Source organism: Cariama cristata, unplaced genomic scaffold, assembly GCF_000690535.1.
Source record: "Cariama cristata isolate BGI_N322 unplaced genomic scaffold, ASM69053v1 scaffold7708, whole genome shotgun sequence".
NCBI classification, from domain to species: domain Eukaryota; kingdom Metazoa; phylum Chordata; class Aves; order Cariamiformes; family Cariamidae; genus Cariama; species Cariama cristata.
In genome coordinates this window covers 40,252-63,633 of record NW_009629371.1, presented here as the reverse complement: position 1 = coordinate 63,633, position 23,382 = coordinate 40,252, and the positions used below count along the sequence as shown (strand labels likewise).

At 41.8% G+C, this 23,382-nt stretch overlaps 2 protein-coding genes across 4 annotated transcripts in view; one reads left to right on the top strand and one right to left on the bottom strand.

Annotated features, from left to right (window-relative positions):
• Nucleotides 1-3,600, top strand: part of LOC104165489 (HD domain-containing protein 2-like) — a gene marked incomplete at its 5' end in the record, with an annotated part of 5,354 nt that extends 1,754 nt beyond the window's left edge. The window contains 2 exons of the mRNA XM_009705135.1: nt 2,134-2,272; nt 3,506-3,600. Coding sequence (XP_009703437.1) covers nt 2,134-2,272; nt 3,506-3,600 — 234 coding nt within the window. The remainder of the gene's footprint in view (nt 1-2,133; nt 2,273-3,505) is intronic.
• A 4,330-nt stretch (nt 3,601-7,930) lies between these two features.
• Nucleotides 7,931-23,382, bottom strand: part of TPD52L1 (tumor protein D52-like 1) — a 36,261-nt gene continuing 20,809 nt past the window's right edge. Inside the window, exons 4-8 of one of the 3 annotated variants that reach the window (XM_009705132.1) lie at nt 23,031-23,132; nt 16,421-16,435; nt 13,729-13,767; nt 11,116-11,176; nt 7,931-8,062 (exon numbers count right to left, since the gene is read on the bottom strand). In XM_009705132.1, coding sequence (XP_009703434.1) covers nt 7,931-8,062; nt 11,116-11,176; nt 13,729-13,767; nt 16,421-16,435; nt 23,031-23,132 — 349 coding nt within the window. The remainder of the gene's footprint in view (nt 8,063-11,115; nt 11,177-13,728; nt 13,768-16,420; nt 16,436-23,030; nt 23,133-23,382) is intronic. The other 2 variants (XM_009705133.1, XM_009705134.1) reach the window with 2 other exon arrangements.

Below are 23,382 nucleotides of genomic sequence, written 5' to 3'. Positions count from 1 at the left end.
TTCAGCCTTACAAGGGCAGTTGCTTTGGACTGTGTTGGTGGGCACTCCGCAAAGGTAGGGGAGGGGAGAAAGGTAGCAGAAAGATGCCTCTGATATATTTTCACTTTATAACTTAATCTAGAATATGTTTGAAAAAACATTAAGGTAAATGAGTCAGCACATTTCAGCTCTGTCCTGTTTTTTTTATTTTCAAGAGCAAAAGCACAGGAGTAATTTTTAAAAGATAGACTGTGGAGTTTGAGAGACCAATAACTTAATCTAGAATATGTTTGAAAAAAACATTAAGGTAAATAAGTCAGCACATTTCAGTTCTGTCCTGCTTTTTTTATTTTCAAGAGCAAAAGCATGGGAGTAACTTTTAAAAGATAGACTCTGGAGTTTGAGAGACCGGTTACTGTTTTTCTGAAGTATATTGTTATTTCGCACTCTTAAATACCTACGGGGAGGAAACAGTAAGTGTTTATTTCAGCACTGTGCACAGTTGCACAATAGCTGGTGTTTCTTGAGGTTAACTTGAGCTGAGGTATAAGTGAGGTCTGGTGGGTTGTATGGAGCAAAGAGAGTGGTAACAGGTTGATATTCCCAGTTAATTGCTGGAGGTGGGATAGACCTTTACAGTCATAGTTCTCCTTCTCCTGAAGTTCTCCTTTGTAATGCTGCCAAGAGTTTGTTTTCTTTGGTGGCCAAAGGAAAAAAAAAAGAGTAGAAGTAAATAGATTTAAGAAAATAACAAGTAGTATTTAAACAATTTAAAGATCAAGCAAAGCTCAGATTGAAAGGAGGAAAGGAAGGTAAAAATGTTGAAATGAGATTGACAACTAAAATAGGGATCAAAATGTAATTGAAAATTCAAAGCGTCGTTCAAATCCAAATAGACTAGTATATGAATCAATCATGGCTATCAAAATCTGGATTTCTGACTTTCAAATGTAAAACAATAAGCATAAGAACAAAGAGGCTCCTAACAGTGTGTCAGCCAAGGAAACGACCATGACACTTATCTGAGCGTCACTGTGCTGGAATTACAACCCAGAATCTTGCCACTGTGAAGTAAGGCGAGGATTGTAGGTGTGAGATGCAGAAAGAGATGCCATGTTCTTTGGTCAGTAGGACCAAAACTCTTTGTGCGCTCATGCTGCTCTCATCTCGCAGAACTGCCGTGCATCATGGGTGGGCTGGATCTGAGAGCACAGATGGGCCCGGTGTGTACTTGAGCCTCTGCTCTGATTCTTGGTGGTGATGATGAATGGGGTCAGACCTGCTGAGGGTATCAAGGTGATGGTAACCTGCGCAGAAAGAAGCCTTTTTCTGTGGTTAGTTTTGGAAGTCAGGAGAAGACCCGCTGATGAGACATCAAATACAATGCAGTAGACTTAGAAAAGAGAAAAATGAAATGGCAAACCTGTCTGCAGCCATCACTGGAAGCAAATGATAGCGAAGTTGTTCAAGTTGACGAGAAACATAAATGACTCACAAACACATACTGACGATGACTGGAGAGAGGGAGAAGACAGCAGAGAGGTTAAAGGACTTGAAGACTGAAGGGGAGGAAACCCCTTAATGAGTCCCCTCCCTATCTCCTAGGAGAGACATGAAGATACAAGCAGCTCAGACAGATTAGACCAAAGAGATTAAGAAGGAGTGACAGGAGAAATGTAAAGAACAACTCCTTATAAAATCAGCAAGTGGTGAACAAAAGTGTAAAATAGGTCTTAAAAATAGGTAGTGGTAATGCATAGGCACATACTGTGGTAATTGATAGCCTTAGCCAGGCCTGAAAGAATCTTTATGTATAAAATGTTGTTAAATGGAACCTATTCTTTAACTTGTATATTGTGTAGGGTTGTCTCCATATGGCTCCTGATTTAGCCAAAACACTTGGTATGTTTTTAAGTTAGAGTATGCGAAAGAATTGTGTTCTTAAGTCCTATTGCATTTAATAGAAATTTAGCACGTACTTATTTCAAGTGTTACGCTGAATAGCAGTCTTAAAAAAAGAGTGAAAGATATAACTATTGCGAATATTTATGGAGTGGCTTGTACTAATGAAGAAAATTCTAGATCTATAAAAAGCTCCTGATACTCTGTTTCAGAACAACAGCATTTTTTTCTTATAACTGCAAATCTGTTCAGGAATATGAAAACCAGTGTACTGCAGAAGCCAAGTTTGTAAAACAGTTGGATCAGTGTGAGATGATACTGCAAGCATTTGAGTATGAAGAGTTGGAAAACACACCTGGCAGACTGCAGGATTTTTACAATTCAACTGCTGGTATGTCATTTAGACTTCCCACCCCCCCCCCTCCCCCTTTCATAAATGAAATGAAATGTACAAATTGCCTTTTTTCTCATAGCAATTCAGAGCAAGTGGGAGCTAGTTACTTTACTCATTGCTCAAGTACCCTAAATATTTTAGGGGAAACTTACTGCAATGTGAAAATAACTTACATTTATCTGTATGTGTTGAACCTCAATTTCATTTATGCCAAGTTCCTTTTACGTCACGTTTTACCTGGAGAGACGTCCAACTTTGATTACACTTGCATGTGTTTAAGGATCTCCCTGTACCATCAGAGGGCTGTAAAGGAGGCTTGTCTTCACTGATGCTCTGTCAGGAGCTGGTTTCTACTTTATTAATGTTTTGTGAACCAGTGAAGTGAAATTTGTTATCCCTATGTGAGCTGTGTGGTCTTGTGTGACCTGCCCGAGGTACACATGAGAACCAGCTCAGTGAAATGTTTTAGGCGCAGTTGTATTACTTTTTGTTCTATCCACTGCTTTTCATCCTTTCCAAAATAAACCCATAGTGGAAAGGAAAAATAGATAAAATAATAGTCTTTATTTTAGGAAGGGAGTTGAACACGATAAGAGGACTGTGTGACGCAAAGTCATCCTATCCTGGGAGAAAACTAAGGGCCGACAAACTGTGGGAGAGGACCAGCAATCGCCAGCCACAGTCCCTGACAAGCCCCCTGTATGTTTTGGTGACTCCTCAGGGAAATAATAAGCTCTCTGAAAAATGCAACAATTTGATTAGGGAAGAAGGGAAAAAAGGACAAACAGCATCAGCACAGCTGGAATACTTAGTTTTCTAATTGACATCTTGGCCCTCCTGCTGCAAGTCAGTAACTGTGAACTAAGCTGGTGTCTTGGTAGAGCCTAGAGCGTACACCCTACGTCTAGGTGCGCCTGTAATGGGGGTGGTTTCCTGTAGCAGGATACGTAGTGTGGGATTGTCCTGGTCAGAGCGCATCCTGTTGTCAGCTCTTAAGTGTCCTGATGGAGCATGAAATATTTTTGAGTTTTGGGGGGAAAAATAGCTGTAACTACTCTTACAGTTATTCCATTTTGGGAGTAAAATGGGAGTACTCTTTTTCTTAAAAGCATAATTTGGTGTTTATTTTGAGCCTAAAGCAGCATCACTGTTAACCTTTCACTGCCAACCTTTCACACATAGGAAAATGAGAGCATTTTTAATTAACTTTCCCTTTCTTTTATTTTGCAGGCAAGTTTGTTCACCCAGAAATACTCCAGCTTGTATCTCTGATTAATGCAGAAAGGAATAAGAAAATAGCTGCTACATCTCATCCGCATTCCTGAGATGTTCCTAAACACTGTAGCTATAATAAATATTTTGGTTTATGTTCTGTGCGTTATTTTTCCTTCCATAACATCACTAATTCTGCCAGCAGATTTTTTTCATGCACTGCTGAGAATCCCAGGACCACTTAGATAGGAGCAGGTAGGATAGTTACCTCCCAGATCAGAGGTTGTGTTAAGGACCAAATACTTTGAATGAGTTTGTTTGGGTTTTTTGTGTTTTTAATTGGCCTCTGACTGATGCAGTCTCAGTTACAGATCGATTCTCTGCTAGGGAAATTCAGGTAAGTTTAAAATTTAGCTGATTGCAATCTAATCTGTTCATGTAATGAACGGACTGAGACAGGTAGTCGTCTTGTGTGACTTGTGAGTATGCACGGATGTCAGTACCTTCCGTATCAAACGGGCTGATGTCTGCTCACTGCGCCACACAGAAGCGAGACCAAGGAGCACATTTCTCCAGAAGCTCTTGACAGAGCCCAACTTGAGAGGTGAGATTTCTTCTGAGTGCACGGACCTTAAGAAGTGATGGTGGATAAAACTAGTAATCTCATTAATTACACTTTCTCAATACATTTATTGTTTCACACAATTTTTCCACTGGTCATGTTGTATCAGGGAACGGTGCTGAGATTTCTGTCGGGCCAGTATTCCTGCCCCCCCCAGCCCAGACTGGCCGTTGTGCAGACTCTGGCACAGGTGGTTGGTAATCGCAGAGTAGCTGAGGTTGGCAGGCGCCTTTGGAGCTTGCCCAGTCCGATGCAAAATCCCGTGTGAAGCTGGCCGTCCCTTCTTAACGCTGTTACACACCGGTACCGAGTCTGCTGTAAGTGACAGGTTTTAGCTGAAGTAATAATGCTGATGTAAAAGTACAGGATGGTTGTCAGGTAAAGCTGGAGTGGTGGTAAAGGCCATAACGAGGCCAGGGTCTGCAGTACTAACTTGCATCATGGGTGCAGCTGGAGATTAGGGCGATGTCACAATTACCACCTAATTAAAGTTTGCACCTGGATAGATTACATGGTAGAGACCTGGAGCTACCTTCTTTGTCTTCAGCATAAAACTAACTGCAGTTGTCATCCCCTTAAAGGTCGGTAATTCAGCTGAGCAGACACCTTCAGGTGCCGTGACTCCAGGCCACGTCTCCTTTGTGCAAACCTCGGGGCCTCACCGAAGTCGGGCCGCGTTCTGCGGCCAATGCCTTTGGCAGGGGCACGGAGCACCGTGCGGAGCTGCTGGCAGCGCTTGCCTTAGCAGCCGGCACTGCGCACAAACTCTGGAGCGTATTGGTGCGGGTGAGATGTGGGGTGCCTGCTCTGCTCCGGGAACCCCATCGGGCAGCAGCTGTGCCCTGTGGGAACCCTGGGAGAACAAGCTTCGCTTTATTGAGCAATAGGAAACTGAGCAGTGGTTGTTGGCCGCCTGCGAGGGTGATGGAGTGGGGCCCACTGAGCTTTCTCCAGCGTTTTTATTCCACTGAGAGTCATACAAATCGTGGTGGCTATTAGTTTGCACTGCATGCCAAGCATGGAAGCGCTACAGATGCATTGGAAGACAGAACTGAGAACATTCCTGACAAGAACAGTGGCCTTAACGAGGGGTTTGGTAGAAACAGGCGCAGCACAAGCGCTACCCCAGCAGGAACAGTCGGTTCGTCCCGGGCAGCGTGAGGCTTTGCTGATGGCAGAGCGTCGGGGCACCGAGCGCGGAACCACGTCGGCAGCGCGATGTGCACCGAAGGTAAACACTCGCCTGGGAAATGGGGACTCAGTTTGAATGTGTGTTGTGTGGGGCTTGGGTTTGTTTAAAGAAATCCAGCAGGTACTTCGAGTGAAACTGTACTCCTTTGTACTCACCGCAACGGCAATCTCTCTGTTTTGGGCTCTGCGTTGTAATAGAAATAGGAGACAGGAGAAGAAAGTGCGATCAGAAGGCACGAGCCGTGACACCAGGTGGGTAGAAAGGTGAGCAAACAGCCGGTGGGGCTGCAGGCTTCCGAATGCAGCACCAAAGCACAGTGCTCCTGTGTAGGAAAAGCGTGCCAGGCCCTGGAGATGGGACCTGGGCGAGGAAATCTCCTCCCTTGTCTTTCTCCTGATCCGTTCCTATCGGCACTGCCCCTGCACGTTGTGGCACGTAAGGATTTACATAGAAGAGAAGCTTGTCTGGCCAGCCCACCTCCCCTAACGGTCACACACAAGCTCTCTAAATTACACTCTTAATGAATGTAGTTAAATGCCATTTACCGCTTTCCCGGAAGCATTTATCTATGTGTATATGTATGTACATACATAAATATATAAATAACATGAGGTCTAAAGCAGTGTCCTGTATAAGGTGACAGGGCTTGGACTCTGTATTTTAACCTTGGTTTGGCTGCTGGCCCCGCTCAAAAGGTCAGTAGTTTTAGACCTAGATGTTTTCTGCCATGCATTTCACTTTTACTGAACTTGGTTCAATTATTTTTCTCCTTTGAACCTCAACCTTTTCCAAACCTGGGATACAGGTTTCCACGGGGAATTTCAGGTCCAGAAGGAACTGAACAGATTTGAAAAACTGCAGGAATGGGAGATTATGTTCTTGCAGTTTACCTCGATACTCTGCTGGGTCATAGCAAGGCTTATTGATGCACAGTAGTAGTGGTAAATACACAGAATTAAAAAGAAAACATCACAAAGTGTAAAAGAGTAAGAGAAATTTAATAATATCAATAACTTCATTTACACAAACTAAGTTGACCATTAATATCTTCTTTATTTAAATAAATTCACGTTTATGCACAAAGCCATGTAAAACAAGCTAGCAAACTGTCACAAGAAAACTACTAAAAAAACCTAATTAGATTTTCTCCCATGCTAAAATTCACACTAAAGAGTCATTTGATATAAATGTCCAAAGTTAACTTATGTCCAGTAGAACATTACAAAAGGACTTCCAACTTTGTAAAAACTGTTACAAAAGCCACACAGGAAAAAAAATCACTTAAAGCCAAGTTTCCTCGCAAGATTTTAAGCAGTCTGTAATCTCACTAACACTGATTTGAAGCTTTGGCTTATGCTCCAAAACTGCATCCATTTTGAAGGTAGCCAGCCTGGTTCCTCTACCTTATTGATAAAGCTGTGCTTATCTCAGTCTGGCGAACTGCGTAACGCAACATGCAGACCGACACGTGCTCACTAGACAGCAAGATAGTGTCACAAGTGTGCTGCTCTTTTCTTAGAAAAAAACAACGTTAAAAGGATGCAAGAAACCATGCAGAATCAAAGCTGAGGGATGACTGGCTCTTGGGGATTAAGCAGATACAATGGGGTTGGTGGAATTACGTCCTGGAGTGAAGCACGACACAAGGTGACACCAAAGGTGAAGTACCTACTCATCCTCGATACGGTAAGAGAACGGGGTTTACGCTTGCAGCTCTGATGTGCGGACTGAAGGCAGGGGCTCTCTAACCTGTGGCACATCTTAAGCCAATTGTTCGTTTTATATTCTTTCACTTAAGGCTGTATCTTGACTGAGGCTCATAAATTTACCTTCCCTTATTTTTAAGGGGAAGATATGGAGGCAAAATTATTAGAGGTTCCCTCCGCTCCCCTTCCCTTTATAATTATACTGTCAAGGCGAGAGAGCAAGCAGTGGAACATAGTTTTAAACGGAAGCTTTTGCAGCTACAATGATCACCTTAAGTCAGCAGCTGTGATGGGTTCAGCTTGCGTACGAATAACGGGGTGTCTCCTCCTGTCCTCCTTAACTCTGCTGACTGGTGGAGGGCAATGCCAGCCTGTACCAGTGAAGGGAGAAAAAACTTTTTGTGACAGTAAGTGATTTTAATTCTGTTAGGAAGCAGATCATGTACAGACACTCCTGAGCAAAGGGCACCGGGGATGGCTGGTAGACAGCTGGTGTATGGACTGTTGCTGGCAGTAGAAATTTTTGCGCAGCTCTAGGTCCATCTGTCTGACGTGGCACTGAGAGGGGAGCTGGAAACCAACAGATAGAAAACAGTAAACTAAAAGAACTAAGAAACAGAGACTGGGAGATTCTTGGAGGGAAGTTACGTGAAAACAACAACTATTTTGGTCACTTCTTAACAGAATTTAGAGCATTGTAAGTCACGGACTTGTGTGTGGTTTGTATGGTGTACAAAGTACCTGATGATAAAACGGCCCACCTAAAATACAAACAGAGGAAATGCTTTTCCAGCACAAGGCCAGGGAGGCAATTTTTCAAAGCTGACAAAATGTTGTTGCACAGGTTGGGTGGCGAGGGAGGTCTAAAAATCACTGGCTGGGCAAGTCTCTGGAGAGGCGTGAGGCCCAGGAGGGTCCGCGATCTAACACTGAAGCTCTTCTTCGCTCTCCGGGAGTCGGGTGTCAGCAAGGGAGCTCTGAGCGCTGGCGTGGGCTGCAGAGCTGAGGACTTCTTCAAAACTGCCTCCTGTGTGGCTTGTCCCACCAACCTTGGTCTGAAACGAGGCAAACAGAACAGCAAGTTCCTCTGCTCACGCTGTAGCAAGTCCCATTTGCCCTCCACCCCATGGCCATGGACGGCTGGGAACTGTTCAAAGCAGGCAGAGACCATGTGGAGCTGGGTTTTTCTTAGAACAAAAGCTATAAAAGCAGTCAAAGAAAGCAACCCCTTTCCTGCCTCAATTTATCAACTTCTAGGCTGCAATCATAAAATCTGCCAGTGGCATTTATCATATGCGTAAAGGAAACCAGTCCCTAAGCAGATCCCAGGCAGGATCCTACATCCTACCAGTAAACTCGGAGCGGTTCTTTACATGAGTAGGTCACGCTGGTTTCATGGTTTTTTCCCCATTTTAGGCAGATGGGATAAGAGATGGGTATTAAAACGCACTGGTTCATTTGCTGAGTAAAGCGGCCCATCTGCCAGCAATGGTAACACAGCTGCTCTCCAAGTACATAAACCGTACTGGGATTTTGGACAGCCGAAGGAATACAGTAACCAAAGAGCAAAACCAGCAGCTTGTCTCCCTTTAGGTGCTTGCAGCTACCTGGATACTGATGGATAAAACTGCCCACAGCGCTTTCCTGTGGGGAGGGGAGGAGAGATACCAAATCCCATTAATGAAGCATATGACAATGTGCTCACAGGTCATCTGCTTTCAAAATCCTTCAGTTTTTGCTGAATTTGTAGATATAAGCATTAAAAAGAAAACCCAGTATGACTAAATCTCTGGAATAGAGTTTTCCTAACAAAGAGCTTTATCTAAAGACTTGGAAATGGTCAAGACTAAGTGATGAAGAGACAAAGCTGTTTTGACTAGGTTGTCTTGGTAAGAGAACATTCTTTTTGTGGTTTGGCTTGCTGATATGCCCACTCAAAGGTGACTCAAGCCTGAAAATAGGGCAAAACTTTTTTACTCCATCCTAGAACTGCAGCAGGACTGACTTAAAGGCACACTGGTATTTTTCCAGCCTGTCAGCCACTGAATGCTTAGGAAGATTATTTTAATTAAATGAACATTGTGTCCTAAGTTTCCAAAGGGTTAATCCCATGTAATCCTGTGTTTCATCAGCTAGCACAGGAGCTTGCCTAGCTTGAAAGTTCAATAAAATAAGGTATAGTAGCAGGCTTGATATTTGCTCTGACAGTTTGAGTCACTGTTAGGAAAAGTTCCCATCTCAAGAGGTAAAAAGCTGTATCCAGTCTAGCGGGTTGTGCTGACTTTCAGAATGTATCGGTCCATCACTGATTTTTGCAAACAGCAATACAAAATACATTATTGTTAAAAGTTGATAGGCCCAGAACATGCAGTGAAAAGGCAGTCACTGCCTAGTAAAGCTACTATTAAGTTTTCATAGCAAAACTCATGACTTTTATTTGCCAATTAAAATTCTCAAAAGAACATTGATTCAGACTGATCAGAGTGATTGTGAAAGCAGACCATTCCCGCAGTGTTCCAAATGACTCAGACAAGGTGCAGCTGAATTTGGACACCTCAAAAATCAGAAACATTAATGCAGTTTCATTTTCTATTTGCCTTTCTGCCTACCCTTCCATCTGAAAACAAGAACGATGTAGGTCCGTTTAATGACTGCCTCTGGCCAATACCCCCTTACGCAAGCAGGTAATTCATCAGTGTTCTGATTTTCAGAACATTGCAGAGAATGAGGCACCCAGCTCCTGTTCAGTTCCAGGGGAAGCTGAACTAATACACTCTCCTAAGAAAGCTGCAACCCAAAGTCCAAACTCCAAGCGCAAATAAAATCTAATTTGAAATTTGACTTCTAAATGTGTGAAATCCCAACGTCAGTTCTGGCTGACTACAGAATGTTGCCGGACCACTGAAGATCTGTAGCTAATATGGGGGGCAGGGGGAAGATAAGGCTGCTGCTGTTCTTTTTTCAGGAGCCTCTCTGGGAAGTTCTGCACTTTTTCAGACCACAACAGGATCCTAGAATGGGAGGGACAGCCTATGATTTCTGTCCCCACCTCCCTGGTCTTCCTCATCTTGCAAGCCTTGGAACAGAGGTAGGGAAAAGGAAGAACAGCGCTGAGACATTCCCAGCTGTCCACAGCCCACATTGCTGGCACCCCAGGTCCAGGACTCCAGCTTCCTTTCTCCATTTGCACAAAGAAATGAAAGAAAGAAAGAACATACAGAAAGAAAAGACTTCAGAAAATGTCAGTGGGTTTGCCAATAAAGATGGACCATGAAGGTTTCAGGGGATGTGGAAGATGACTTTAGACTCAAGACTTTTTGTTTTATCTTGCTTAATTAAAGGCTCCTTAAAGGATGATCTAAGAGCACTCTGAACATGATAGGCTGAGAGCTAGCATGACAAATAGTCTCCCCTAGAAGAACAGCTTTGCTTAATCAGCAAAATAAGACCAGGCCCCTCAAGCAGATCACTGTGAGAGGAACCATTAGCAGACAAACCCTCTTGTTGCCCCCTTGAACATGCCTTACCACGCAGCAAAGATTAGCTCACTGCAAATTTACCGTGCTCTGTCCTGCCGGGTAAGAGCCTTAACGAGTGCCATTGGTGATAACTGCTAACTTTGCCATCCGATCTTCCTGTCTCACAGCAAATATGTCAACTGAGTTTTAAAATTTTAAATCCAGACAAAAACATTGAAATTTGAATTGGAGGGAGGGGCACAGCCTAAAGCTCCAGAGCACACACTGCTTTTAAAATCTGACCTTGCATCTCCACATGGCTCTGCCTTGCACAGCATCATCATCATCCCTGGTCACACCTTATGAGATGTCTCTGCTTTCCATTTTAGTATGGCCGTATTTTTGGCATTTCTGAGACCGTTTGTTTACTTTGGTAGACAACAGAAATAATTTCTTAGTAACAAAGCACAGAAAGACTGCATATTGCAGTCTCTCTGCATATTGCTTTCATTTTCCATTACTATACTTGCAGTTCCGTGAAATTTTTGATGGAATAGTGAATTCAACAGGTTTCCTGTATAAATGATAGGGACAACTAAGCTGTAACATTTGTACAAGCACAGCCATGTAAGTTGGTCTCTAACCTTTACCTTAAGGCTTGTGACAGTGGTCTCCACCTTCTCCTCAAATGATTTGAATGTTGGAGAATTCCTAGGAGAAGAAGAAAGTCGAAGGAAAGAAGATGAGTCAGTTGCAAACATAATGGGGTAAAACTCCACAATTCGATCAGTTCTTACCAGGCAACAATGCTAGGCCAGAACGACGGCTGGCTGGCAGCCCAGGGCTATAGACGGACAGGGCATGAACACTCACTCGTGCTCTGTCAGTCAAATCCAATTACAGTAAGCGCATGAGTATTTTGTAGCTACAAATTTACAAAGGCAGAACCTGCCTTGTCACTGAAACCCGTGACTGGCCTGCCTTCCCTCTGATACACTGGCTGTAATTAAATTAACTTTTTTTTTTCAGCTGATGAGTAAGTTTATAATCTACATAACTAAAAAGATGACAGTTTCATGTCCTGAGGCCAGGATGAAGGAGATTAGAACTACATGGGGAGTGGGTCCCAAATGCTTTTGAGGAATCGTGACCCCCACGCTCCCTGATTTTGTGACCGCAGGTGTATCCTGCTGCGTTTGAAGACAAAGACTTTAGGGAGACTGCATTTCAAGGGTGTCCCTCTAACAAAGCTAAGCTTTTCTCTGCCTTTCACTCCCTGTAGAACAGAACACAACACAACACAACACTGTTTTTGGGAAAACTGTGAGTTGAACGTATCTTAAAAGAATAAAAAAAGAGGCAACAGCTGTGATTTTCCTTCTTAAAGCAAATCACATATGCTGTTTGCTGGCTTGCCTGACAACCTTGTTCATTCTTTCTTTCCTTCTCCCAAACTTCAAAGATAGAAGCTATCTCATTTTAAATGCATGCAATTTTTTACATTTTTTTTTCCTGCAAACAGAACATACTGACCACAACTAATATCTGCCACATAATATTATGAACATAATGCATGTGCTGTTTTAAAGTGAGAGTATGGTTCCCCATAGAGATCTGTACTCAAGTTGCCCCTCAGTCGCTCAGATGGATGTCTCTTTTTCGCAGCAGCTTCCCCACTGCTGATAATCCCTGTCCCACGTAAGAAGACGTGCTAGGAAGAGGCAAGCTGGAGTGAGTACAAAAGCTTGTCCCCTCCTCCAGCAGTTCCGCCAGCACAAAGGACTTGGGCAAGTCTACAGTGGGCAATGGGGACCTTCTCCCGTTTCTCTGCTCCTTGCTTGACAACTGAGAGCTCAGTTACAGCACACCTCGTGCCTCACTATTAGTGAAGATTCTGCAGCTCAGAAACTGTTGTCCAGCAAAGTTCCTCTTGTCCTTTACCAGACGAAACAAAGCAGTGACAGATCTCCCTAAGCCCAGTGCAGTATAATGAAGCAGTTAACTTAATCGAGTGTTTAGTTCTGCAGCGTTGTTTTCACCTGTCTATTGTGGTATATCCAGAAAGAGATTATAGAAACTACTACCACTGATAGTCCAGTGGTAACTCCTAACAACATGGCCAACAGGATGGACTAAAAACACTGTATCTGTTTGTTCCTCCATGAAATAAAACGCAACAGTGACCTTCAACGATAACGGAAGGTACCCTCACAGTGGAACAAGGAGGCAGAACCACTTTACCCTGGCCGGTACCCATGCCTCTGTGTCATCCACGGGGAAAGGCAAACACATGCAGCAGCCCGCGGAAGTGATGAAGCCAATGGCTGCTAGAACTTTAGTGTTCCAGTTCACTCGCTTTGCAAATTCTGGGAACTTACCAGGAGCATGATGATGGCCTCTATTTCTGCAAATACATTTACACCATATAGCCCATCAGGCTAAGTTAAACTGACCCTAATCTAAGGAAAGGGCAAACAGAAGCCAGTTGGAAAAATAATGCAGATTTACTTTTGGTTTCTGTTAAGTAGGTGTCAAAATTTTCATAGGACAAGAAGGGTCAAAAGGAGGGAGAAATGGAGTTTTATGACTTGCATTTGACCCACAGGTCACATTGGTGAGTGCTTGCCTTAAACTATCCACCTGCTGAAGCTGAATCAATTAGCATCCATCATATAGTTAGGAGATTTGTTTTCCCCACATGCTTGGCAGGGGGTGGGGATATTCATATATCTAGAGGCCAATGGGGTAAAAAGAAAGCTGGATCCTAATTTTATTGAAAACAGTAAGAGCTTTACTTGAACAGACATCAATATTTGGCTTCAGTCAAGTAAAGCATGATTATAGCCATTAAAATATGAAAGCACTCATATAAAATCCCTCCATAGGAGCCTGATCCAAAGCCTGCTGGGGTAGAAAGCATCTCTGACGTTAATGGGCTTTGGATGATGTTCTAGAGAGAGCAAAACAACTGAATTTCAGATTCGATAATACAAACCTGATAACGATCAACTATCCAAATACATCTCAGAACTGCTTCATTTACTCAAAGGCTCGTACAAGAGATTAAACAGTTAATACAATTAAAAGGAAAAACCCACAGATGGCCTGTCCTGCAGCCCTTATCTACATGAATAACCTTAACTGATTGAAATGGGACTATTCATCCAACTAAAAACCGCAGGATCAGGATCAAAGTATGCAAATCCCCCCTCATCACACTGCTGAACATCACCATAGCAAATAGAATACGAATAGCATATTACCTCATTGCAGGCATGCTTATGGAATGGCGAATAGAGTAACTGTGGGATGAAAGCAAAAGAGAAGGGAAAAAAGCTGTAAAATCCAGTTTGCAACATGATTATAAAATATCATTTTTATTTTTTTAACTTCACTTCAAATATATATACACACACATTTTCAAGAGTGCTGGTACTCTTCCTCTCCCGATGGCAACAGCTTGTCAAACTCACCTGTGAATTCCAGCTCACTTTCAGCACTGAAGATCTCACCACCACATTCTCACATCAACTGAGCAGCAATTTAACAGGGCTCAAAAGTGATGCAAACCAGTTCCTAGCAATATCCATTTAAACGATGCCGACCCCTGCTATCTACAGAGACACGCGACACGTGATGGAGGAACAGAGCGCTGCCTCCGTGTTGGCTCCGACAAGCTCTGTGCTGGGCGAGTGCAGAACGCCCCGGGTTTGTGAGCATAAACAGGGCTGGTTCAAGGCAGTAGGTAGGCAGGCAATGGCCTTTGTTGCACGTACAATGTGTACAGCCCAAATAGCCAGTGCCGGCCCCCAATTTGTATAGGCTCCTGCACAACTGGCTACCTAACCAAGAGGTTTCTTCAACCAGGGAGGCAGCTCTCGCAGTTGCTGTCCCTATCTCACCAGGGTGCTTCACCTCCTCCTTCGCACCTCAACATTACCAAGGGTAGAAAGCTGTCTTCTCCAGCTCTCTTTGCCACACTTCCCTCCTCAGACTTCCCAGCAGCAAGGGTATCAGAAGGTTAGCAAGCGGAGGATGGAGCCTCTGCATCACTCAAAGATCCTCAAATCGCCTTGCACACCTTTAACCCTGCAGATGGTTGCCCACTCCAACTGCTTGACTGACATCAGCCACATGCTCCCACCTGAGCCACCAAAGCCAACTCTGCTATCACAACATCACCTATTCCCTGCTGCTGAGAAGCACCAAGCCTGTTCTGAATATGAATCTTTCTTTGAAGTGTCCATAAGTATATTCAGATCTGAAGATTATAAGTAACTTGTGCACTGCGAGAGTAGGTATTGTTTCAAAAATTCATGCCTGGCTACTTTCAGTGCTGACTGACAGCTGCAGCCTGCTCCGATTGAGAACAGCGAGAGCTTTACTTTAAGGGACACCAACATTTGGCTGCAATCAAGCAAAGTATGATTATAACATTAAAAATGAAAGCTTTCATATAAACAGCACATGTGTTTGTTCTAAACTATACAAATTCAGAGCAGCACTGTGTCCATATACATGCTAAATGTTATTTTTTTCCCAGATTAAAGATTCAGAAATGGGGGCGGGGGGGGAGGAAAGAGTTATTTAGCAAGCATGTGGGACAGAGAGATCTTATATGAACTGTTTGCTGTTGTGCGTATTTTAAGGCTTCTTCTAAGCTCAGAGAGACAAGAACTGACAGCAGACAATGCAAATGTTTCATGTTCAATTTTTCACATCATTTTTTAAGACTTATGAAAGATTAGCCCAAACATTTCACAAGTGCAGCAAATCTTTAACAATCCTAGTTAAATTAAACAAGCATGCTTACCATTTTAGTCTTGTACCACATGACAAATAGGCAAAAATAAGAGTTTGGAAGTCTTTCAACAGCGGCTGCTTCTCTTCTAATAGCAAGACATTCCAAATACGAAAGTTTAAGTAAGAAGATTAGATTGTGCCAAATTAAATTTGCACAGTTGAAAGAGGGCATGTGACAGACAATCTGAATACTAAGTACATATTTTATTGAGTTCATCTTTTAATTTCTCTAAAGAGGTAAGGATGCAAGTTACTGGAACAGTAACAATGTCTTCCTTTACTAGAAGCCTAAAACATTAAGCTTTTTTAAAGACATACATGTCTGTGATGGTGACTGGTAGAGAGGCAGAGAACAGGGATCCCTCATGACAAAGGTCGCTAAATATTACATTTTGGTTTCATGTCAGAGTGAGATAGGAAGGTCAATCTATGCCGTATTTTGAAGTTTTCTCGGTGAAGTACGAGCCCACATTAGGATCACTTAGCTGAACAGAAAAATTGTTCTTGAGCTGTCCCGTGCACGGGCGATGCTACAAGGCCAGAGGGACTGCAGGGGCTTCAGGGCTCTTCAGCCCCTCTGCTGGGTGAACTGACGTAAAGCCAGATTGCTTATAGGATCTTTGCGCACACATGAAATTGTTTTATAATTCATCGTATACTGAAGTGCTTTACAGCATCAATAAATCCAAGTTCTAAATATAAAGAACCCCTTTAATCATGTTAAGAACTTGGCCTACTATTGGAAATCTCCCCAGGACTCAAGACTTTTAAAAAGAGTCACCGTGTACACTTCATGACTAATATATTTTCGCTTTATTGAAGAGGAGGTAATTAAATGCTTTATACAATCTTTATAAAACTCTGCTGGCTGAAGAGAATTATGTATAAATAGGTCTTCCCAAGAGCAAAATCTTCTGAATGTGTTCATTATTTGAATTTGAGACTAAGCTACTCAAGAGCAAGGCAAACACTTAGTCCAGTCCTTTCCTCGTTATACTCACCATGCTGTAAAAATGAGGCATTAGAGTTTAAATAGCACACATTTTTATCCTATATAACAATGCTGAAAGGAAAGAGGTTACTGCACTACATTCCTTAGAAAAAATCCTGTCAAATACAGAGGCAGTATTCAAGGAGAGTAATGTGTCTTACCCAATTGAATGCGATCTGTGGTGGATGCACAAGGAAAGAAAAGCAAGAGTTAAAAGTATTATGAAAATGTAAAAAAAAACCCAAACACACATATCTGTAGCATGTTAAACTGCCCAAGGAGAAAAATCAAATAATTTGCACTCAAATCTTGATGCTGGAATTCACACTAGGACATGGATCAGTTGAAATTACTTCAAAGCAAAAAGTTTCAGACACTTCTTCACTATGCAGTCACCTATTCTGTGTGCAATGAAGAATGGAAGTTTGGGCTGCTAAACTGTGTTCTTTTCATTAGCTCAGATGTAAACAATACTAACTGGTTTCCCTCCCAAAATCCTACCTTAATCTCATTAAAGTATGGGTGAACTGGAATTGTACATGCACATCAGCAGCAAATGTGTTTTTTTCCCCCTCTGGATTTCTTAATCACCTCTCAGTTGAGAAGGGTTTGGAAAAAATAAGGGGCTTTTAATTCCTAAAATGACATTTTCTAAAATACTTCTTCCTTATTGAAAACAATACTTGAAACACTTTGACACTGTTTTCCAGCTTGCAAGAAACTTAATTAAGGCAGCAGACCCAGGAGAGGCACAGCGATATACAATATTCAAAGGATGTCATTAAGGTTCCAAAGTCGAGAAATGATGAGGCAGCCAGCCTCTCCTTCATCTGTGTGTTACTGATGTAGTCTTTAATTACAGACCACTTCAAGGGAACACCTGCCTCATGCAGTGAGCCAGATAGATGGTGCACACTTAATGAACATCTCTTCAATAATTATTTTTCACATCCTTTTTCAATGTGTGGTGTGATGCATTATTTACTGCATAATATTCATACCTTGCTCTGAAGAAAAGCATTGATTTCTTCAGGGTTATTTACGGGGCTCATCATCGTGTATACTGGTGCTTCCCAAACATTCATGGATTTATCTTCACAACACATTTCTGCTTAGACCAGCTTAAGTAATACTGTGCCATGTGTAGCCTCCTTTTACTACCTGCGCACTCCCAGTAACAGCCACCCCCTTCTCCATGCTAATACAGAGACTTATACAGCCATACGATACGGAAATCTGCGTTACTGCAGACCAGTAACACGAAAAACCAGCACACATGAAGGCGTGAGTGTCAGTAGAAATGAGAGAAAACAACTGCTTCACCCATCAGCAAAAGAAATGCTTATGAAATTACATTCTGAAGCAAGACAGTATTACTATTTCCTTTATAGGGGATATTCGATATATAGAGATTTAAGAATGGTAGTTTTGGGTACAACAGCTACAGTATTTCAAGGAATTCAGCAACAGTTTTAAGTGCCCAGAACATGCCTAGATCATGGAAACCCTGGAAATGCACAGCAAAAGGCTAGGCAAAAACTCCACCACAGCAAACCCAAAAAGGCACAACAATAAAGGCACAGCAGAAATCAGCTCTGCACTAAAGCAGATTAATTATACCTGAGCCATCTCCAACAGATATTGGCGTAACCCGCTTCTAAAAACCTCCAATGAGAGAGATTTCACAGCCTTCAGAAATAACCTGTGCCCCGGTTCAGCCGCAGTTGTCAGCCGCTAGCCTAGCACTTGCTAGGCCCTTATCTGCAAAGTTGGCTCGTCAGTGCTTCCCATTTCTGCTTTTGATTTTTTTTTCCATCTGTCAATAAAGCACCTTACACCTTCCGACACTGAATTATATTTTATCATTTAAAATAATTTTGAATTATAATCCTGGTGTTTAAACTGCTTGCACTCCCTCCCACTGCAGTCATCTAGGGATTTTAAGTGTACACATGATGCCATCATCCAAACCAGTAATAAAAATGCTGAAGAGTAACAGACTCAGGACAGATGCCTGCAAAATCCTGCATTATGGTGAGCTCCTGAAACCTCTTCTTTGAATATAATTTTCAACTCCCTATGGCCTCTTCCTGCTAAAGCAGTGACATCTAAACTGTATTTCTCTAGTTCTGCAGAGAGTATGGACAGCCTTATCAAAATCAAGCTCTATCACATATCCTGCCTCCCCTCTGTCCTCCGTGACAGGTGCTGTCAGTTCAAGATAACTGTTCTTGACAAACCCTTTTATGTTTTTGCCATTATGCTATCTTCTAGACGCTTAGAAAATAACAGGTAAATCTATTTCCCAGAACTTCCCTTGCCCCCTTCCGGAGGGATGAACTTTGCCTTCCCCCACCCCTCTGGGACCCCACATGCCTTCTGTGCCGATTCCACTCATCTCCGAGGGGCACACTTGGCTGCCTCAATCAGGGTCCCAAGCTCTCCCTCCCTGCAAGTCTTCTGTCTCCTTCCACATGTGCCTTCCAACTCCTAGCAAGAATGAGGCATTATATTACCTTTATTCATCTTTAGAGCTGGCTCATCGCAGGCACTGAATTTGAAAGGGGTCTGTGTGATCATGTAATTAAAGAAAATGTACGAGACAGCTGAATGAAGGATGTATAAGCAGTATAACTGCTGACATCCTAATTTGCATGCATGCCTTTGTTAGCTTAGTCTTTAAATGCATTTACTTGTATAGTAGTAATGTATGCGGTAGTGTGCATGTACTGGCGTACTGCACGTAGTTTCTTTTTTCTTATTTTTTTTAAAGGAAATCAAAAAATCAGAAAGCCTCCCACTTGGTATCACAACTTATTTCTAAAGAGGCCATCAGCAGGGTTGAAGCTTAGAGCCACACAGACAGCTGCAGAGCAGTCCAGCAGTATTGCAGGAAAAGGTCCAAACTTTACCAGCATGTGAAGGAGCAAGGGATAAAGACCCTCAACTCTCTATCCCATCTGTGCTCTGCATGGCAAGAGCCATGTTGAAGTGTCAAAGTGCAACCTCTACTTCGGAGAGATCTGAGCCCATGCTACTGCCCTATGAGTGATCTGGGACTCCTCTCTTCCCCTTTGCCTTCCTTCTCCATGTCTGAAAATGTTAAAGGAGACAATATGATCTGGGGGTGGAGGGGCAACAAAAAAATCCTGATGGCATATCATTAATCACAAGAGCTATTCAAGAAGAATCTATTATCTTAACTATATTACTAGTGTGTTACAAAGTATGTGTATACTGGTTTTATATTAATTTCTTGTATTTCTAAGTAACATGATAATATTAAATAGAATTCATTACAACTGTAAAGAGAGCTTACAAATACTAATGATTAATACAGAATTTAGAAGATGTAAAATGCTAACGATTATTCATGCACAAAATGAGTTAAGAGAGTTGCAACACTGGGAAGTTGGGGTGGGGATGAAAGAGAAGCACAGAAGCAGCATCAACACCACTTTGTCCCAAAAGGATGGCTTCTCTGTTCTTTGGCACACATGGAATTTTGTCATTTTTCTTTCTTTCTTGTAGATTTTATCTTCCTGAATTCTAACACAGCAAAATAGCACATTTGGGAGAGTCTATCTCATCCACTTCTGATATGTGGTATTTTAGTAAATATTTTTAGAGATAAATATCTTCCAGGTTATTAATTAAGACCCTGCATCTTCAGAACAGAAACGTATGTGTTTCATGTGGTGCTCTGTAGGGTTGACATAGCAGGCAACCTGGAAAACAGAATTTTGTTTCACAAAGGCGGCAGGCTTCAATATTAAGAGTCAGGCTGACTACAAACTGTTTCTGGCACAGGCAGGGGATAAAGGCCAAACACACCAGACTGCTGAACATACTGGGAATTACAACGATCATCTGGATTTTGGAAATCAGTTTCCAAGTGTCTGTTCCGAATGAAAGCAGAACAGGGATTTGCATCTGGATGCCATTGGTGACTATCAGCCCTAATGCCTAACCAAGAGAATTAATCTAGAGCCTGATGTGTGTTTAAATCAGCATTATGGGAGCGGGTGGTGATAATCCATATACTAGACCACTGAAACAAAATGATTTGGATTACCAAAAAAAGCAAACAATAAAACAAAGAATGCATGTCTCCTTATAGCTTACTCCCCCAAACACAGTTGGGATAGGAGTGGGAGAAGGGAAGATTTTTAAAACCAGGTTATTTAAGTGGTAAGGTTTACAGTGTGACCCCATTCGGAACTGCACCTGCCCAAGTTAAGCCAAGATCTTAGGCCCGCTTTGTTGCTGAGGGAAGCATACTGACCATTACTCCAGATTTCAGATATTCAGCAGATGCAGAAGGCCCAAGTCATGCCACGCTTTATGTCCCTATCGTATACCAGCTATACCACTTGCTGATTCATCATCAAGTGTCAAGAAAATTCTCCTAACAGAGAACTTAAAACAGTAAGTGTCCACAAAAAATGGCAGTGCTGGTAGTTCATATTTTCCTGAAAAATTCCCAACCAGGTTCAAGGTAATAATTTCAATCAAAGAAAGCTTCTAGAAACAAGCTTCTTGATTAATCAAAATGCTTATGGACTTAGCCTCTGCTTTGAGCCCTTGGCTAAAGGGCTAACAGGATAAATACTACCCATCTGTTTTTCAAGCGCTAGTCAGAAGCGTGATCGCCATGGGGGTGAGGGTTGATACCAATAGGTAGGACAAAAGAATTTGGTAACAGTGATGAATTAAGGGAAATATTAACAGAAAAACATGCTCTGTTACAGTGAAGACATATCTGCCTTTGCAGGTAATCCCACATCCTATGCAAAGCACAAGCAACAGGACCTGAGAAGTACTGAATTGTTAGAGTCATTCTTCCCTCGATGATCAAAAGCCAGTGTTCAAGGTATTTGCACACCAACTCTTTGGTCGCTGCTGTAGGATCTAAAGCATGGAAGTAGCAACAAGACCTGTTCACTGAGTGGGCTTGGCTTTTTTACAGGAGGAAGTGTTAGGAAAGCACACAAAATGAAACAAAGGGTGTGTTGGTGCCACATGCAGCACACGCATCTCATGCATTTCTCAAAAGTAGAGAATACAACTAAAAATGCAGGGAAGGCAGTAAGAACAAAGGTAGGAAAAAGGCTTGTGAAAGCAAATCATGCAACTGGAGCCTCAGCCTGGAAAAGAGGAAACTGAAGTGAAAAACGATAAAACCACAGGAAATCCTGAGTGACATGAAGGACAGCAGAAGGACTACACTCACTGTTTCTCATAATAGAAGAGCCAGAAGGCATCAAAGGAAAGACCAGGGAGACTCAGAATAGAGAATGAATGAGCAAATAAACCACACACTTCTTTACCACATAGCTATCTGTTCGTGTGGGGAGACGTGAGTCAAAACCTCATACAAGTTAAAATAAATTTTAAAAAAAATCCATAAACCCTTCAAAGACTTTTAAATGGAAGCTCAAACCTCTGTTTTAGAAAGTTTTCAGCTCTCAGATTGCTGAATGCTAAAAAAAAAAATGTACTAGGAGAATGTAACTGCATGCCCCCTTACTCTTACATCCTTTTACAGGCATATACTACCTATGGATGATTTACCTGTATCAAGTCAAACAATTCCTAGTTTATGTTCATACCCTGGTTGCAAGTCACTCACTAGACTTCCATTTTAAACTGCAATGTGGAAAAAGACACTATAAAACAGATCATACAGTGATGAAGATTTCCCCTTTTTAGCTTCACCCAGAAAAATAGCAGTACTTCTGTAAAGGGTTTATTAAGCTGTATGTAAAAGGCAGGCATAAAGGAGGGACTCTAAAGATTTGTTAAGATTCAGATTAAAAACAAAAAAGTGGGAAAAAAATAGTTTTAGCTGTCAAGAACTATGCTTCAGCCATTTGCAGCAAAAAACAATATACATTTGAAATACTGTAAAATGGATTCAAACAGATCTTAGGATATGGTTACCTCATACATTACAAAATGACAAAAAAAGCGAGTACATACCAGCATCTCTAATAATGGAGACCCTAATTCTGCAGCTCAAACAATGTATTGTAGAGTTACTCATGTCCGTTTATTTCATCACAAAAAATCAACTCCCTAAAACTCCTGAGAAGTTCTGTAATCCTGAACCAAGTTGAAAACTGAAGTGCTGGCTTACAATTTCTTCATTTATGGTCTCATTCTGAGGAACTTTAAGATTAACATTTTTAAAGATACATCAACATATAAAACCTGGCATTTAAGTTGCACTTAAATTACAAGTTCTTCTCCTAACCTCAACTCCTGTTACTTTCATCGTATCTTTTTATACATACAACTGCAAAACAAAATTTTGCCTTTGTATGTCTTGAAAAAGCTGATAAAAAGTAGACTGAAATATTTTTTTGATTTATCTTTCCACAAGCAGCTCCAAGGCAGGCTTGTTTTCTTCAGACGATGTTGGTCTCCAGAATCTATGTATGAATAAAATAGGGTTAATAAAGATCTAACAGCAATTTTTTGTTCCATTTTACTTGTTTTTTTGTTTTTGTTTTCGTTTTTTTTTTTTGGTTGGTTCGTTTTGGGTTGTTCTTTGTTTGGTTTTTTTTTTTTTTAAACCAGGACTCAAATAAGAATTCTATCTTCATTGTTACCCTTTCTTTTTGGTTGAAACCATCAATGTTATAAAATACTCTGACTACAAACTACTTGAACCTTTAAAACACTAATGTAGAAGGAAAAGAAGATCTGACAGACAACTTATACTTTTTGTCCTCAAAATAAGACCAGAGAAGCAGCAGATCCCTATACCTCATATCGCCGAACTTCTTGCTGATAGCAGTTCCTACATTGCTGATAGCTGCTGTTGCTTTTTGTCCTGCATGGCTCAAGGTCTCATGTGTTTTCTTGTAACTGGAAACAAAAAATAGAACAGAAACAGTGGTAAGTATTAAAAAAGAGAGGCTAGACTCCCCTGCAATTAATTCCCTTTTCCCTTATTTCCAGATCTTAAAGTCCCATCCACTGAAAGGTCAAGAAACATAGTAACTGTAGCACAAAGCAAATTGCAAAGACGCTGGCTTCTGCAGAGCTTCCTAAGTGCAGTTTAATCCTAACGCGAGCAAAACGCTCTCCAGAATGACCCTTCGCTGCCTCTCTTTCA